The sequence below is a fragment of the Ictalurus punctatus genome, chromosome 2 (assembly GCF_001660625.3).
Source record: "Ictalurus punctatus breed USDA103 chromosome 2, Coco_2.0, whole genome shotgun sequence".
NCBI lineage: Eukaryota > Metazoa > Chordata > Actinopteri > Siluriformes > Ictaluridae > Ictalurus > Ictalurus punctatus.
This window is the reverse complement of record NC_030417.2, coordinates 11867959-11887948: the sequence shown is the minus strand read 5'-3', so window position 1 is coordinate 11887948 and position 19990 is coordinate 11867959. Positions and strand designations below refer to the sequence as shown.

Genomic DNA, 19990 nt, shown 5'->3' with positions numbered 1-19990 from the left:
ATACAAGAGAGAAAATGCTTTGTATTTATCTCGGTAATTATTTGTGAAGCCTGAGGAAAGGGATGGTGTTATTAACTCACTTAATCATTCCACAGAGCTAAAGGTGAAGTGAAGACCACACTTCTCTCCAATATGATATCTGCATTTTTGAGTTTTTCCATATATATTTACTTCACAAGACAAAAACATAACCACCATTTTAACATGTCCGTTTTATGTCCATTTATTATATATTTTTAAGCTGAACCATCAGTTTTCCTCTGTTTTCCTGATAGAGGGATGAACAGGAGAGTTGAGCTGTGCAGTGTTCCACACCCACAGCAGCTGTAATTAACTGTTCCAGCATTTCAGAGATAATAACCACCCTGGTGATGCTTAATTATCAGCCACAGAAGGACCGGGAATTGCTTTTGTCCGTCTTTACTTTCAACAGCTACATCATGTTCTAAATGAAGATAGAAAACACATGCAAGTGCTGAATAGTTTTCACACTTCAAACTCTGCTGTGCAGTTGCAGAACTCTGTGCTGATTGACTTCTCATGTTTTGGTTGTCTATACTTTCCAAGTCCTTTTTAAATCCTTCGCTCTCTCTCTCATCTTTCCTGTGTGAGAAATTTGGTTAAGGTAGGTGAGTCTAAGGACTGGGTCCAGAGATGAGATCTTCATTTGGCAGTCAGTCTGTGTGAACAGGGTTTTCATAATGTGTGAGAAAGAGAACAAGAGGGGAACTGTGATAAGAGAGACTTATTTCTGCTGAGTGAGCGATCTTGATCTAGAATAGACATACACATCTTTTTTTTTTGTACCAATACTTATCAATCACACTGACATAAGGGAAATGTGCATACCCATTAAATGAGGCGCTATTCGGGTGCGACTAGTTTTCTAATCATAGTTTGAGTTACAGTTGTTATCACCCGATGTCTGTGATTTCATGTACCGATTCGGACGGGACTAACATGTTTATTACAGAGGTGGGAGTGTCTGTTTTGTACATCTGGGTGTTGCAGAAGATCAGGTGCTCTGGATGCATGAATTGCATAAGGTGTCATGTTTATTGTCATTTTGACCATATACAGCTGGTACAGTACACAGTTAAACGAAACAACGTTCCTCCAGGACCCTGGTGCTACATAAAACAACACACTAACTACATGAGATGACATAGAGCTAAATAAGACCTACACATTCTACATAATGTGCACGTGCAAACGTTTGCAAACAACACAAGACAGTACAGTAACTTCTACTTTTCCAGACTTCTCCGGAACTGCCTGATCCGTTTTGGATGTCCTACCTCTGGATGGAGCTCTCATCTACTCCAATTCCAGATTGCTGGGACTACGGCTGCTTCTAAGACCAAACAGACTTCATATAAATCCATAATGAACTTTTTCACACTATCTGTTGTTACCCAGATGAGGATGGGTTCCCTTCTGAGTCTGGTTCCTCTCAAGGTTTCTTCCTCTTAAAACATCTTAGGGAGTTTTTCCTCGCCACCGTCGCCACTCAGTGGCTTGCTCAGTTGGGATAAATTCGCACCTTTAATATCTGTATACCGTGTTAATATTTCTGTAAAGCTGCTTTGAGACAATGTCTATTGTAAAAAGCGCTATACAAATAAAATTTAATTGAATTGAATTGGACTTTTAAACTTAACAAGAAACATTTCTTAATTTATTGATTTAATTCTAATTTATTCAAATTAGTCATTGAAAAACATATTAAAATAAACGTCACATGATTTTATAGAACTGGCTTCATGTAATAAACCCACTGAAATAAAGACGTGATTATATAATTAAAACATACTTATATAATTAAAACATTATATAATTGAGTGCAGAAATGAAGATGAGTAATCACCTGACACTGATATTACAGTGGTCAGTCTTAACAATTTACATGATTTGGCTCTTTTCTTGTTGATTTTATTTTTTATTTCTTCACCAGGTAGCAAAAACATCTACATCCAATTGCACCGAGCACCTGTAAGAGCTTCTATTGTAGTACACGTTGGCAAAAACACACAAGGAAATGCGTTGGGAAAAAATATAATCGGCAATCACAGACATTCGCATTCGGACGGGATTAGATTTCTCAGAGGATCACTGAGTGAGCTGAAAAATAGTAGGAAATTTGCTTTGGAATTTTTACAGAGGTTGTGTGAGAAAAACACAGGCTTGGCAGATTGTGCATTAGTCTGCAAGACAACTACCTTCCATTCTTTTAGACCTAAAATATACAGTGGGCCACAGATAAGCTGATCTCTCCCTACAGTACATTCCTTATCTAACTGACACACACACAAATAAGACAAAGCTGACTTTTACATTCACATGCCCCATCACATTTCATGGGTTCTGTTATGTGTTGAGATGTTCCACTATTCCTCTCATTATGATTTTTTCCTCCTTGCATTTTGCTTGAAGTATGGTAAAGCTCTCTCTAATGTTAAATTGAAGCTCTTGGGAGCTGTTAAATGACTCTGCTATTTCACACCACGCTTTTCCCTTGGTGATACTTCCCTTCTGAATGGCCCTGTGACTAGAATTTCTTTCCAGAGAACGTGAATTTGCCAAAGCCATACTGTGTTTTTGTGGAATTATTTTGTCTTATTTTTTAATTTATTTAATTAAAAAAAATAAAAATTGCTGCTTATTGACCATGCCCACATCAAGATGATATTTTTGAGATGTACAATTATTGCTTTAACCTTGATTATCCTACTGAATTATTTCTTATTAAAGAAAGTCTGCAGACTTTGTACCCCTGTCTGAAGGCTGATTATGTGCCACATTGTCCATTTAAGCACTGCACTGCATTAACAATGAACAATATACCAAACATGCTACATAGCCATGTGTGCGTGCGCTTTGCCACAATTCTAACATTATTGTCACAACCGCCCAGAACATTTCACCACCACTCTTCCAGAGAAAACTTTCCCTGAGTTCTAAGGACATTTCCTCTAGGTCATGCTCATTTTCTTTCTCCACCATATATAAAGCACACTCATACAGATTGTGAAGCATCGCCATTTATCAGTTTATAAGTTCTGAGCCATTGTTTTCTGTCTTGATCAATTACATCTTCTATAAGTTTTTTCCACTTGGATATCCCCTTTTTAAGCTGTAGTGTGAACTGATGTGAAATGATCTTTGCCTAACCCTCTGACTACATTTTGTCATTGCCCTTTGGACTTGTTTGCATTGATGTAAATGTGTGTTTGACCCAGGCCTGTTTACTGTTTTGGATTGTGGATACTGTTTATAATAAAACTTTTTGACATGGATCCTAACCATCCTTCTGAGTTGTGTATGTTACACTGGTTTGACATAAACTTGTAACAGCAGGATTTAGTGCAGGATCTGTCAAAAAGATGCTTTTTATGTAACATGTATCCAGCTGTTCAGCTGGAGATATACTCAAGCAGTCCCACTTATCCTATGGAGCATGATATGATGAAACGTCAGCAGTGATGCAAAACCAGCCAAAATTAAATGGAATTATACATCCATCCATCTTCTATACCGCTTTATCCTTTTCAGGGTCACGGGGAAACCTGAAGCCTATCCCAGGGAGCATCGGGCACAAGGTGGGGTACACCCTGGACAGGGTGCCAATCCATCACAGGGCACAATCACATACACATTCACACACTACAGACACTTTAGACATGCCAATCAGCCTACCATGCATGTCTTTGGACTGGGGGAGGAAACCGGAGTACCCGGAGGAAACCCCCACAGCACGGGGAGAACATGCAAACACCGCACACACAGGGCCACAGTGGGAATCGAACCCCCAACCCTGAAGGTGTGAGGAGAACGTGCTAACCACTAAGCCACTGTGCGCCCTAAATGAAATTATCCATTACTTAAATAAAATTTTGTTCACATGTAGATTCTAAACCTCCAGTTAGACCTCCAGCAAGGTATGCTGAACAGAATGTAAACACTTGTTGAAATAAACATAATGTAGGCTTACAAAGAGGGTTAAGTTACAAATGAATGCTTTTGTTTTTACAAATATAGAAGCCATAGCCTCTTGTAGTAGGATAGCTCAGTGTTACAATACACAATACCTACATGGCGACTTGCTGTGTAACTCTGAAAAGTGGAAGTGTGGAGTTTTTGTGCTCTGTAGTTTTCGGAGATGGCATGCCCACTGATGGGTTATATAAGCTCAAAGAATGGCAGTGGGTGAGACACAACGCTAAACTAATTAAGTTTTTAGCGAAAGAATATCTAGAGCTGAAAATGAGCATACACACTTTCTAAACTGCACACACACAGATAACACTGGTATCATATAAACAAATCATAACACACATTTATCAGTTCTAATAAGATGATGTTTATAAGATGTTTGAGGCAGATAGAATAAAATGTCCAATAATGTAACAGATATTCAATAAAATCAACGAAATGATAAGAATCAGAAATAAAACATTAACAATTATAAATGCTTAGTAACATCAGTAACATCATTTTATTAATCAATACATTGATTGCATTTATTAATTTATTGAATAGCTCTGAGATTATGTTACTATTTACTATGCACCTCTACACACACACACACACACACACACACACACACACACACACACACACACACACACACACACACACACACATTCGCCTTATTTTATGGACCATTTTTGTCCACATGTCTTCAGGAGGTTAGTGTGCAAATGATCTTCATATCATTCTAAGATACACAACGAATGTAAACAAATGTACATAGTTAAATGCATATTAAACTCAAAACAATCAAATGGAGACACAATTGGAAATCATAACAATATACAGAAATGTACATTATATTCAGAAACTAAATGCTACAAGATGAGAAATTTTATCATTGATACACGTTCTATTTCAGACTCTAATTATAAGATAGCTAAAATGATACAATTCTACCTACATTTGATAATTTTATATATATATATTTTTTTTTACACAGGCAGTGTACTCAGCTGTCAGAGAATCGATGAAAACTATAGAAGTCATGCAAATGTCAAAGTGAAATATCTTATTTAACTATTTAGTAATGATTTTAATCCTTTCGTATATTCCCAAACACACCTTGTGCACTACATAGTGCACTACGCTGGAAGCGTTGTAATTATGTTATGCAGTCTATAGCATAGTGACGAACAAAAGAATATTCAGTGTACTCGGAAAATCCCACAATGCACTGCAAGTTAGTATTCAAACTAATGTAACCTACTGAATATCCAGAAAACACTTGTTTGTAGGACATGAGGGATTGTTTTTTTCTTCACTCCTATCAGTATATCTCTTTCAGTTTTTCTGTTTGTCGGACTGTTTCGCTGTTTGTCTCTCTGCCAATTTTTTGTCTTTTTATTCTCGCCTTGCTTTCTGTCTGCCTCTCATGCTGTCCCTCTCTTCCTCCATCTCTGTCACTGTCTTTTTTGTGCCCCATCATCTGTTTCTCTACCTGTCTCTCTCTCAATCACTTTCTGCTTCTTTATGCCTTTCATTTTTTCTCAACCTCTACCCGTCTCTCACTCTCCATCCCTGTCTTTCTTGTTCTTGCTAAAATACGATTTATAATTCATAATAAATTGAATAAACTGACTATATAAACTCAATATACATTTACTATATTGATTTTTGAATGTCTTTAGCTTGTACTGAGTGAATAGATTGTGAAAACTCAGCAATATCATATCCAGAGGGAGATAATGATCTTTCTTGCATAATGAGTTTTGAGATGGTGAATTAAACATCAGCCCGACGTGCCACGATCAAACAGAGCAAAAATGCAGAGGGGGAAAATAATGAGCCGTGGATGAATAATTGAGCATGGTGTTGTTTTTGTTTTTGTTTTTTAAATTGCCCGTTTGGGTTTGGTCACACTTTTTCTGAATTTACTGCATTCCCTGTTAGATTAACAGTAATACGACGTTCAGTGTAGGGCATAGAGACAAACAGTGCCATTTGAGATGGTTAAAAGATTTTTCAGTGTAGCCTATCAACTGTACATAAATGCAGTACCAGGTCATATTTTTATAATCACAGATTTAGTAAAATTGTAAATCAGTAGAAAACTTGGGAAATTTAAGTGTCACACCTCATGTGACATTTATGATTATTCTCAGATAGTCATGGTCAAATTTCGTGTTCCATCCTCTCCAAAAGTGGCTCATGAGCACAGATGTTGGTGGGGCGGGACAACATCAATAACGACATAGCCTAAAAATTAATGGGGGAGCAGGGAGTGGGAATGGTGCGGTTTTAGAGAGGTGGGTAGGCTCTGGGCGAGTCATTAAATAGTTAGAATAGTTGGAGGTGTTAGAGTAATGGTCAGGTTAACATTAAAGGGTGTAGGTGTGGTGATGGGTGCAACTAGACTAGGGTTAGGCTGAAGGGGTTTCGAGGTTGGGATTTGATTGAGGATGGGCATACAGTGAGGGACAAGGTTTGCAGGTTAGGAGTAGGCTGGGAGTGTGAGGTCAGGGTGAGAGGCTGACCCTAGTTAAAGCAGAGGTACAGTTAGTACTAGTAGCTTCATTCGTTATTTACTTCACTCAGCTTATAGAGTTACTATAAATTTAGAGTGAAATATTAGCAAGCTCTCAGAAACCTGAGTTTTTGGGATACAAAAATGGAGAACTGTATTGCTATAAAATCTAGAGCGTTCCAGGGCAGCTTCTGGGATGCAACATTGCTAAATTTTGAACACTACAGGAGGGTAAAACCCTTCGTAAGGTATTTCTAGGATCATTTTCATGACTGAGATGGAGGGACATATTCTGGATTTGTGTAAGAAAATCCAAGAAACTCGTCTTGATCCAGATTCATGATGAAGAGTTTATCAGTCGGTGTAAGCTCCGTTGGCATCTTCGTAAACTCACGATCAAAGTTGCATGTATCTCGGCTGTTTTTCTGCAAAAGAAAAAAGAAAAAAAGAAAGCCTGCTATTAATTTGTGCATATTTGCAATTTTACTGTAGTCCCATGATACCTTGCACAGGAAATGTAGGAAACATCTGGTAAAATGCAAACAAGTATTAAGCTATATTCCAATGTGACATATTACATGATTCTCTAAAACAAGGTGACATTGTCCTACCCCACTCATCTTCCATCGACGAAAGAGGCCAAAAAGAATTCACAAAATTTAAAAACATTTATTTTGAGAGATTTTATTAAGTCTGATCAAACTAAAAGTCAACAATGCACATCTGTCCTTTCACAGCAGTAAAGCTGGGAAGTGTCTGATGTTGGACTGAAGACAGTTACACTTTTTTGAAAGCAGCCACTGAGCCGAGCCATAGCCTGAAGTGTCCATCCCATCAACTGTATGTGGACGGTATAGAAACTAGGGATATAGCTGAATAAAAACACTTTATTCAGAATGAACAATAATTTGTTCTAAACAGATGTGAATACAGACATGAATAGATGTTTTGGGACTGGGATCCTGCAGGACAAGGCAAAAAAAGTTGCATGAAGAAGACATTTTTACTTTCACACATGTGAGCAAGAGGTCAGATATGAAGCTTGCGGGACAAACAAAGATCACACACGATTTTATGGAGATACTAGCGATCCTGATACTTTCTGCTCTCCGGACATGCTTCATCCATTTCGGATGTCCTATCTCTGGATGGAGCTCTCATCTACTCCAATTCCAGATTGCTGGGACTATGCCTACTTCTAAGGCCAAACAGACTTCATATAAAACCATAATGAACTTTTTCACACTATCTGTTGTTACCCAGATGAGGATGGGTTCCCTTCTGAGTCTGGTTCCTCTCAAGGTTTCTTCCTCTTAACATCTTAGGGGGTTTTTCCTTGCCACCGTTGCCACCGGCTTGCTCAATTGGGATAAATTTGTAACAATATTGTATGCATTATGGAATATTATTTTATTGCCACTGCACCAGTCTTGTATACTCACCATAAGCAAGTGTCCCCAAAAACTAACACTGATTTACACCTATTTTTAAATCTCCTCCTCTTAAAGACAAGCCAAAGCCCATAACACACTGTAGCCTCTTATACTCATGTAAATTTGTACTGCTACACCAAATACATTTTTAAGACAACTGAGTTGCCTTAGCAAGGTCTCCGTTATCAATTTTCCTCACCAACTTGAGATGCCTTCACATCTGAGAGGCAATATTTGTTCATAAGAATGGTACCATCTTAATAGGATATCTGTCTGAGTCAGATTCTCAGAGATGTAAAGTAATGGTTGATGGGTGATCAGTACTGATGATTTCTTCTCCATTCATCCATCCATCCATCTTCTATACCGCTTACTCCTTTTCAGGGTCACGGGGGAACCTGGAGCCTGTCCCAGGGAGCATCCGGCATAAGTTGGGGTACACACTGGACAGGGTGCCAGTCCATCGCAGGGCACACTCATATACACATTCACACACCCATTCATAAACTACGGACACTTTAGACATGCCAATCAGCCTACCATGCATGTCTTTGGACTGGGGGAGGAAACCGGAGTACCCGGAGGAAACCCCCGCAACATGGGGAGAACATGCAAACTCCGCACACACATGGCCCAGGTGGGACTCGAACCCCGGACCCTGGAGGTGTGAGGTGAACGTGCTAACTGATTTCTTCTCATGAACTCTTTATTTAGCCAATTACTAACAAGATAGAACTACAGAGACAGAGAGAGGAAACCCCCTTCTGCAGATCTCTGCAGAAGGGCTTCCCTCCAAAGCTCCCATATTCGATTGGAACACACATACACACTTCGTTTACTTTTGTCGTTCAGGATCTGTGTATGACAGAGATGTAGAGAGACACAAATAGAGTCAGAGAGTGAGAGACTCAGAGAAAGACAGAGAGAGTTTTCAGAAGCTAACCATTAATGGAAATCCATGAATAGAAGTAATTCAGCTGAAAGACGGAGACAGACACACACCCACACGCACAAGCCCTGCAGTAACACAATCACATACAACAAACCTTTTGGAAAACACTTCTTCACACAGGCTATGTCTCAAATCATGTAGTGTGGCAACTCAGTGAGATGTAGTGCATTATTAATAATCAGATGAAATGCTGGAACCACCCACTGAGAAATGAGATGTAGAAGACAGGACAGTTTTTGTGCTCATGGTCACAGTCAGCACCATCAGAGACTGAGCTGTTTTTAGATTGTCAAAATAGTTGTGCAATATGCAGTTGTTCCTGTGGAGGATTTTCTAGCAAATCAATTTCTGTGCAAAACATTATTGTTTATTTTGAGGTGTTACTGCCCTACAAACCTCCTGGTACTAGATAACTAGACTAGACAAGTATAGTAATTCAGTAAAGTGTAGGAATATAACACATTATTCAGAGTTGAGTTAAATGTAACTCAATATTATTGATGCAATATTATTTAATATTAAGTCATTAATAGTTCATTTATGGACCAAATAATGAACAACACATATAGTGAGCTGGAAGTGAAACAGATGAGTCAGTTGAACAGTCAGGTTATTCTTCAAACTGTCACTATGTTGTTTTTTTTGTTTTTTGTTTTTTGTTTTTTTTTACAGGAGAGCACATAGAATAAACAAAAACATTCTCATCATATCAGAATTTTTTTATTTTTCTTCTTTAAATTATCTCTTGCTTTTATGTTACATTTGACAGCGAGGAGAAAAACTAAAATTTCCTTCATCGGTCCACATTTTCAACACTGAATATGGCTCATAGTGCTTAACCGTTTTATCCTGAATAGCACAAATTGAGATGTAGTCAAAATTGGCACTGCAGAGAAACTACTGTCATTGGTATCCATATCTGTCTTGCCTGTTGTCTTCTATGCACTCATCCCCATCACTTCAAACTTAATTTATTCATCAAATCATCTGATCCATCATCTGGATTCCTTTTCCCCCATACTACATTTGTTTATGTTTCTCAGTGCTGGGGGAAAAACTAGCCCCAGTAAGATCTGACCGACCTCTTAAGTGTCCCTCTCCTGCTGTTTATTACCACCAAGGATCAAAGAAGATGCTTTCACCATCTGAACTTGCCAAGAATCTTTAGTCATCTTCTGTCAAAATGCTCCTGCCTTTTAGTTTAACGCATGTTCTTTCCAACTAATGCCAGTGCATATAATCTAAAACATTTATATGAAAAAAAAAACCCATGTGTTTTAAGGCATTCCAGTCTATTACTCATAGAACATTATGTTAATTTTTTTGTACTCATCTTTGAACTAGCATACTGTAGTCTAGCCTACAGATATTTAAATATTAATAACATAGAATTTCACATTTTTCCTCCCCATATATGTTTAAAGATGGGACAGAAAAATTAAGGCAAATATGTTAAACAAAATACTCTTTGGTCCTACAGTGACTAAAACACAGCAGGTTGGGTTTGTATGATGAGTTTCTATATACTGGAAGCTAGCATGATTCTGGCAGCACTTGCAGAAATTTTCCACCCTCTAAATGATAACTCTTTACAGTTTAAATCATGATATGGAACAGAGGCACAAGTAAAATTCAAATTTCTCAAATCCCATAAATATCTTACCATGTAAAGCATATACTACAATCACAATGTCATATTAAAGAAGGTATTACCAAAAACATCTATTAGGAAGAATGTATGCACATTCATCTTGATGGCCAGAAGGGCTTCGGAAGGTCCCATATTAATGCCAAGTAATAATAATAATAATAATAATAATAATAATAATAATAATAATAATAATAATAATAAAGAACCTAGACATTGTCTAGGTTCTTTATTATTAGACAAAATATTACAGCAGCAGCATGTGATTTGTGACACAGATGAAACGTCATTTTCAATAGACAATATATATTGCCAATTGTTGCACAGTGGTACAGGATGGAAAAAGAGTAAACATCTGAAATTTAGGCTACCAGGAAATCTCTCATACATTATTTGGTATATGGTTTAGAATATAGAAGTATTTAGCTGGAGAGAATTTCAGCTGTGGGGTAGAAACAATTCTCTGAGCAATAATGATAAATGAGATGAAGGATCTCATATAGGCTTTTCTATTATGAGTAAATAAATAAGATTTTTTTTTAAAATTAGTCTTCTCTTCTGAATAGTTCTTTCCCAGTGATTGCAGCACACCGTGACAACTGTGACAACATCAGTGCAGTGTGGATGTTCTGTGATAGAGACATATATGAGAAGTTGGTTGTGAATATTCTGGTGTAAATTGTTCATTTTGATGAGTGTGCGTTTGTGCTGATGGTTTTAGAGGCAGCTGTGAAGTCTTGTAAAAGGAGAGACACTGTTCCTTGAAGCATGTGTAAGAACACTTTTACACATACCTTGTTTTTGGTATGGACCAATTTTTTTTAGTCTGGTTGACAGATATGAACACTCCACCCACACATCGATTTGGATCTTTGATGCTCACTTTTTGGCTCTAATAACAGATGTTGCCTCTACCCAGTATGCACCTCCTGTCACTGATGCTTGGGTTGCATCAGTCATAATCACACCAAGTGCTATACGCAGATCTTTGCTGCCCCAGTGCTGAGTGCTGATGAATCCCCTTGCATTGCATGTGGTACACACTGGCAATACGTTAGCTATTTCTTGCTAGCAGTCTTGGTAGCAGTCCCTCCAATCTGCAAATTTTGACCACTCCGTCAGTGGGAAAGCTTTGCCAGGATATGGGGTGAATCTCTGCTAATTTGGTTTATACACCTCCAGTGGTATGTAAGCTCCCCCACCACAGAGAATATATATTACAGTTCTCCAGTCCACAGGCTTTTTGGGTCTCAAAGTCTCTTTGGTGGGGGGTCCGGTGGCTTAGTGGTTAGCACCTTACACCTCCAGGGTTGGGGGTTCAGTTCCCGCCTCCACCCTGTGTGCACGGAGCTTGCATGTTCTCCCTGTGCTCTGGAGGTTTCCTTCAGGTATTCTGGTTTTGACCCATGTCCAAAGACATACGTTGTAGGCCATTTTGCATTTCCAAATTGTCCATATATTGTGAATGGGTGTGCGGGTATGAGTGCGATTGTTCCCTACAATTGGTTGGCACCCCGTTCAGGGTGTTCCCTGACGGGGTGCCCTGGGATAGTCACCAGGCTCCCCTGCAACCCTGTGTAGGACAAGCAGTATGGAAAATGGATGGATGGTACCAAGCCCCAAGAAAATGTTAACCTGATTCTGTTCAAGAACTTGCTTCCAATTGAACAGAGATGCAAAGGGTAGTATAAATAATAAAAAAAATAAAAGGCTCTATTCATCTTATTTTCTTGTTCAGATAAAGCCTTTTAGACCCTCTGCTTTTTATCCTAAGAGTGGCAGATCTAGTTCAAGCCATGTAGCCACAGTCATTTCATGTCAGTAGACCTGCATTTTTTCATGTTCCCACTGCTCCATAACACAGATGCTTTTTATGGTTTGCCTTCCAAAGACAAGTTTTCCAATAGAAAGTCCTGCCCATTGGTATTTTCCTAACACCATGTGCGTTTTCAAGATATAGGCAGGCAGCCTCGATTCTGCCCAACTTTGTAAATGAGTTCATTGACCTTGCAGTCTTTAGTGAATGAGTGCCATTTAATACCAACTGCTCATTTGTTATGGAGGTAAGACATGAGGGATTCCCATATCTCATATCAAGGCTGGCCACTGGTTGGTCATAACCTTGGACTAAAAATGGGTGGACACCCAGCCCCTACTGTAACCTGTCACGCATATCTTTCCCATTGTCCTTATCTAGAGGTGTGCCACTACAGGAAGTCTGTGCTGCTGCTAATTGTCTGTCACCATGCATTTTCTCCAGCTTCCTCAAGGTTAACATTGCTCTTACCACTGGTATGGGCATGGCGGTCATCTCTGCATTTCTAAGACGATTTTTTTTTATAGGTGTTCCTAATAAGGTGTGAATATTTCCTTAAATATCTTAAATAATATATTCATATTTATTTGTGTAATTAGATTTTGTTTAAAATTCCAATATTAATATAATTAAAGGTTTTAAAGTTTCTAAGGTAACACAACTGAAAAATCTTTGTTTAAACACCCGTATCTATCTTTTCTTCATCTCAATGCTGATCAACGGAAACAATTCTCATGGAAACTGAGCCCTAAAGTACCATTATGCTTGGAACTCCTCCTGTTGGCAGGTGTGTGCACATCTGGGAAATAGAAATAAGAGATGACACTAACATCTTGCACTAACTTCATGCTTCAAATTTACAAATACTAGGCATTTTTATTTGCTCTCCTGGTGGGTTTATTTTGACATGAGCAATGCTAAGGGGCTCAAGTGAATCTTTAATTTGTGCCTCCACTGAGGCGACGAGGTTTTGAGGATAAAGCCGAATTAGGAGCTGAAGAGCTGCAAATCTGTTCTCTGCTGATAAGCAGCGAAATTCAAAATGAATGAATTAATGAATCAGGAAACTACAGCACACACACACACACATACACACACACACACACACACACACACACACACACACACACACACACACACACACACACACACACTGCAGATAAATAAGTTTAAAATACAGAACTGAATGAACATTCACTACCAGATTAGCTTTCTATTACATAACACTGTGAACTGTGAAGGATTAGCAGAAATATTTACAATCAACAGCTTTTATAACAGTTGTAACACCCTCATATGCATTATATGCATTATCAATTCATCTTCATTGCCAGTCAGAAGTTTCTGAACACACTACATTTTACATGACCTCATTTTAAATACTCTCAAATGTGAACATCTAACCAAAGAATAGGTTAAAGTGAATTAAGAAACGTTTAGTGAATTCAGAAATGTTAAAAACGACTTTCAAATGTGCCTGCTTTTAATATAAAGCACTCATTCAGAATCGCATTAGGATCTGAGAGCGAGCAGTTAATACGTTCCACAGAGATTTAGGTTTCATTTCAATTGTTATTCTGTATCATTTTGTCTGCTCTGTGGCAATAATACTGATTAGACTGTAATATAACATAAAAAGTTCAGGTATTCAAAAACTTTTGACTGGCAGTGCAAGTGCTAATATTTTCATCAGCTTTGTGATACTTTTTTTTGTGATACTTGCAAAGGAGCATTACACTGTCACTGTAGCTGCATGCTAACATGTGCACTGGAATTCAAGTAGAATTGAGATGCATTAGCATTTGAGTTACCTAAAAACATTGGAATAAGAGCTACAGTACATGCTCGCATTTGCACTATTTATACATGCCAAGAGGTGCATTTGCATTTTACACTATTTCAATTCAATAATAAATATGTACTCAATTTGACATCCAAACCACCCACCCACACAAATAAACACACACACACATTCACACACTCAATCTAACGCAAACACTGTGTATAACTGTTAAATAAATGGTAATAAAAACAACTATCTATCTATCTATCTATCTGTCTATCTATCTATCTATATATATATATATATATATATATATATATATATATATATATATATTATTTTATCTTCATTTATATGTTTCATTTGGCTTTGTAAAATACTTCAGCACATGAAAAATATTTGATAAAAATCACCCAATGTATGCAAATTATGATAATCTATGCTAAACTATGTTTGAGCTAATAATTCATGCATTCATGGTCATTCATAATTCATTCCGTTTCTGTATGTGTCTTAGAAAAAGTTGTGGATAAATAAACCAGCAAAGTCTTCTAAATATGTCCCTTTTTTGTCTAAAACATTAACAACATTAGCGACATTGTATAGCAGCTTCTACTTTTATGGGCAGAAGGGATGGGTATGTCAGAGAACCAATGAAAATGTAGAATCGGCAAGGCTTTTGCTGCTTTGAGTTTTAAAACAGTCTGTTCTAACTCTAACAGATTAAACATAACTGTTAGGATAGCAATATTGCACTGCTACTGTAGCTAGCTGTTAGATGTTAGCTTACTAGGTAGCAAGCTAGCTTGTATTCGTCCTCAGCAATTTTTAGTAGCAACTAACCTTATTTTACTTAGTTAGCCTAACAGGCAGAGAAAAACTAGTTCAAAACACCAATAAATATATAAATAAATAAACAAATAAATAAATAAACCCTGAATGAATAAACACATTTGTAAATGCTTAATTTAGCTAGCGGTTTGCTAGCAAAAGTCACTACTAATTTGCCAGTAATCTGTAATGAGGCATTTTCTGATATCATTAGCTGTTTTCAGTGGTTAAAACTGAATTATTATCCTTAACCTGCCAAACCACAATTTGAAGTCATTATAGGTTTTTTATTCACTTTAATCATCATTAACATTACAATTATTTGTAAAAGTGTTAGATTTGACATTTCATTGTAGGCAAATTTTTCTTTGTTTTTCACTTTTGTCCAATTAAGTGACATTTTTGGCTAAGTCAAACATCCATTCATATATTTTATTTCACATTAAACCATTCACCTGCACAGAACGCGAGAGTGTTGAATATTTCAAGCTAGAAAATCAAGCTGAGACGAGAGATTAGATGAGACACCTCCTGCTAATGTGAGATGGGGGGAAAGGGTACACCTTCCAGGGGGTGCCTTAATGTTGGAGAATTCAAAACACATACACAATTTCCAGTCATTCCAGATGTCGACTGGCTCATCTACCATTTTTATTGGGATAGTATTGTTCTTTCTTCACACTTTTGAGTAATACTCCTAACGTACACCTATGTTAAATTCAAAATGCGTTAAAGGTTGACCCTCTAATCTTCATTTTCAATGCTTACTGGTTAAATAAACTGCTCTGAGAGGAGATTTGGTTAATTAGCTTATTGATCCAAAATCACATTTAAATCAACTAGTCTTATGCTTAACACAAGTCACTTTTTTTTCTTTTGGGTGCATATCAGACCAGTTTTTGTGTGCGCCAGGAACTGTTTATTTCACATTTTCGATTTACAATGTCGAGCTCCCTTTATATATTATGTATATGATATGCATATACCTTTCTGTGTAACAGCCTTATTTAATATATTATTTTAGAAAGTGAAAATAGCTAACTACACAGCTAGTTCATGACTTAGCTATTAAATGTAGCCAGAGCCAATCCTTAATCTTTAAATGCTATTAGATTTACACAGATCAGCCATAAAATAAGAACAGCCTTCCTAATATTGTGTAGGTCCCCCTTGTGCCCCCCAAAACATCTTTGACCCTCTGAAGGTGTGCTGTGGTATCTTGCACCAAGATGTTAGAAGCAAATCCTTTAAGTCCCGTAAGTGCGAGGTGGGGCCTTCATGGATCAGACTTGTTTGTCCAGCACATCCCACAGATGCAGATTGAGATCTGGGGAATTTGGAGGCCAAGTCAACACCTTGAACTTTGTCATGTTCCTCAAACCATTCCTGAACAATTTTTGCTGTGTGGCAGGGCACATTATCCTGCTGAAAGGGACCACTGCCATTATGGAATACCATTGCCATGAAGGGGTGTACTCGGTCTGCAACAATATTTAGGTAGGTGGTACGTGTCAAAGTAACATCTGCATGAATGCCAGGACCCAAGGTTTCACAGCAGAACATTTCCCAGAGCATCACACTTCTTCCACCAGCTTATCTTCTTTCCATAGTGCATTCTGGTGCTATCTCTTCCCCAGGTACGTGACACACATGCACCTGGCCATCCACATGATGTAAAAGAAAATATGATTCATCACCTACCAGGCCACCTTCTTCCATTAATCCATGGTCCAGTTCTGATGCTCACAAGCAGTGTAGGAGCTTTCGGTGGTGGACAGGGGTCAGCATGGGCACTCTGACCGGTCTACGGCTACACAGTCCCATACACAGCAAGCTGTGTGTGACATTTCTATCATAGCTAGCATTAACTTTTTTAGGAATTTGTACTACAATAGCTGTGGGATCAGATCAGATGGGCTAGTCTTCGGTCCCCAAGCACATCAATGAGCCTTGAGCGCCCATGACCCTGTCGCTGGTTCATCCGTTGTCCTTCCTTGGACCACTTTTGGTAGGTACTAACCACTGCATACCGGGAACACCTCACAAGACCTGCCATTTTGGAGATGCTCTGATCCAGTCGTCTAGCCATCACAATTTTAAAAACACACAAATCTGCAGTTTAAACCATTTTCTCTAAAAGGTAAGGGTTGTGCTTTAGAGAGAAGCAGATCCGAAATGTAGGACGCTTTCATTATAGCAATATCTCAAAATGATCTGTGTTATAACAGCACTTTGGTGAAGCACAGATTGGAAATGAATTTGTTTGTCATTTTTGTGTATTTTTGTGCTTTATTATTTGTGACTTGGGAGTTGGCTGACTAAGCAAGCGTTTATATGCAGAACTTGATTTCACAGCCCTGATTCAGGACATAACTGTGTTTATAAATGATTGATCTGCTGTGGTGTTTTTCCTTATTTTTAAAGAACGTAAAATAGCAAAATCCTAAGCAAACAGTACAGTGTGCCAAGATACAGGAAGTAATTTAGTTGCAATTTCCAACCCATTTAACATTATGTTATGTATTCTGCATAAGGACTTTAGGATAAATATTTAGGGCACAAAATTTATTCTATCATTATTCCATCATAATATGCTAATAGCCTAAATTGGATACTAATAAATACATGCTAACTTGCAACATGAATAATAACAGCTAGTTACATGCAATGGTTAGATTTGTCATTTTGCAAAACTTGTAAGAATGTAATGAATACATAATACCTGTGTGTATTGAATAAAACACAACAGGACACGCTGTTATAGGAAAATAATCAACGATGGGGTGTTGATGAAGTCTTTCCTATAACATTATATCATAATGTGTTTTATTTCTACAGTGGATAGAAAAAATCTACACACCCCTGTTAAAATATCAGAATGTTATTGCAGTATCATTTCAGATTTGTTTTTTACCTTTAATATGATATACAGTGCCCTCCACTAATACCAGCACCCTTGGTAAATATGAGCAAAGAAGGTTGTGAAAAATTGTCTTTACTGTTTAACCTTTGGATCTTTTGTTTAAAAAACTTCACAAACACACTCTTAACTGATCTGAGACCATTCCTCCATACAGAACCTCCCCAGATCCTTCAAATTTCGAGGCCCATGCAGACGGACTCTCCTCTTCAGTTCACACCACAGGTTTTCTATGGGTTTCAGGTCAGGGGACTGGGATTGCCATGGCAGTACCTTGATTTTGTGGTCAGTAAACCATTTTTGTGTTGATTTTGATGTATGTTTTAGATCATTGTCCTGCTGGAAGATCCAACCACGGCTTTCCGTCAGTGGCAGTCAGGTTTTCATTTAATATATGTTGATATTTGATGAGTCCATGATGACATGTATCCTAAGAAAATGTCCAGGTCCTCTGGCAGAAAACCAGCCCCAAAATATTAAAGAGCCACCACCATATTTAACCGTGGGTACGTTTCCATATGTCTACCTCTCTGTGTGCACCAAACCATCTGGTCATAGAACCCGATCCCATTTGATGTTCCGGTAGTGTCTGGCAAACTGAAGACACTAGAGTTTGTTTTTGGATGAAAGTAGAGGATTTTTTCATGAAACCCTTCCAAACAACTTGTGGTGATGTAGGTGACTTCGGATTGTAGTTTTGGAGACTTTGTGACCCCAAGATGCAACTAACTCATGCAGTTCTCCAGCTGTGATCCTTGGAGATTTTTTGGCCACTCGAACCATCCTCTTCACAGTGTTTTGAGACATTATAGACACATGTCCAATTCCAGGTTGATTCATAACATTTCCAGTTGACTGGAACTTCTTAATTATTGCCCCGATGGTGGAAATGGGCATTTTCAATGCTTGTGCTGTTTTCTTATAGACACTTCCCATATTGTGAACCTCAAAAATAACTAATGACTAAGGGAATTTGGCCTATGTGTTACCTCATATTTATACCCCTGTGAAACAGGAAGTCATGGTTGAACAATTTCCTGTTCCTAGTCACCCAGGTGTACTAAATACTTCAAATACTAGCAGGAATATACCATCCATCTTCTACCGCTTACTCCTTTTCAGGGTCACAGGGAACCTGGAGCCTATCCCAGGGAGCATTGGGCACAAGGCGGGGTACACCCTGGACAGTGTGCCAATCCATCGCAGGGCACAATCACATACACACTCACACACCCATTCATACACTACGGACACATTTAGACATGCCAATCAGCTTACCATGCATGTCTTTGGACTGGGGGAGGAAACCGGAGTACCCAGAGGAAACCCCCTCAGCACGGGGAGAACATGCAAACTCCGCACACACAGGGCCCCAGCGGGACTCAAACCCCGGACACTGGAGGTGTGAGGCGAACCTGCTAACCACTAAGCCAATATGAATTCATGGGGGTGCCAATAATTGTTCTACACCTATATTTAACAAAGATTTTTTTTTTTTTTGATAAACCTGTGTTTTGTTTGCAATTGTTTGATATCCATGAAAGCAGAGGACTTTTGTGAATTTTGCTTAACAAAAGGTTAAACAATAGACAATTTTTCACACTTTCTTTGCTCATATTTACCAAGGGTGCCAATATTAGTGGAGGGCACTGTAGGAAACAAAATAAATATCCAAGTGACAAACAAATAGAAACATTTTAGGGGGGCAAAAACAATGTGCTGTGCACACCCTTTTAGAATGGGGCATATGACTGTGCTCAGAATTATGCAGTCAAATTCAAACTCATGTTCAAAAGTAATTATCATCATAAAGAGAAGCTGTTTCTGTAGGCGTTACAAATTCCCAGAAGGTATTCTGGACTTCAGTTCCCAGCAGCCACTGCACCGCTGCATCACGGTCACATGACCACCTGCACCTGACTCTCATTCCGGTTAATGAGCACCAGTCCATATATAGTCACTACTTGCACCTCACTATGTGTTTGTCTTATGCTGTCACATTATGCTCTCTCACCTTGTCTGTATTGTTTTGTGTATGTTTTGCATTATTAAACTTTTTTCTGCATGTGCATCCATTTCCACAATTGTGACAGTAGGATTTTCTTGGTTTC

The 19990-nt window shown here is 38.2% G+C and overlaps 1 protein-coding gene across 1 annotated transcript in view; it reads right to left on the bottom strand.

Annotated features, from left to right (window-relative positions):
• Positions 1-4447: 4447 nt before the first annotated feature.
• prkcbb (protein kinase C, beta b) overlaps positions 4448-19990 on the bottom strand; it is a 125991-nt gene continuing 110448 nt past the window's right edge. Inside the window, exon 17 of the mRNA XM_047151977.2 lies at positions 4448-6921. Within this exon, the coding sequence (XP_047007933.1) occupies positions 6763-6921 (159 nt within the window). The 3' untranslated portion in view covers positions 4448-6762. The remainder of the gene's footprint in view (positions 6922-19990) is intronic.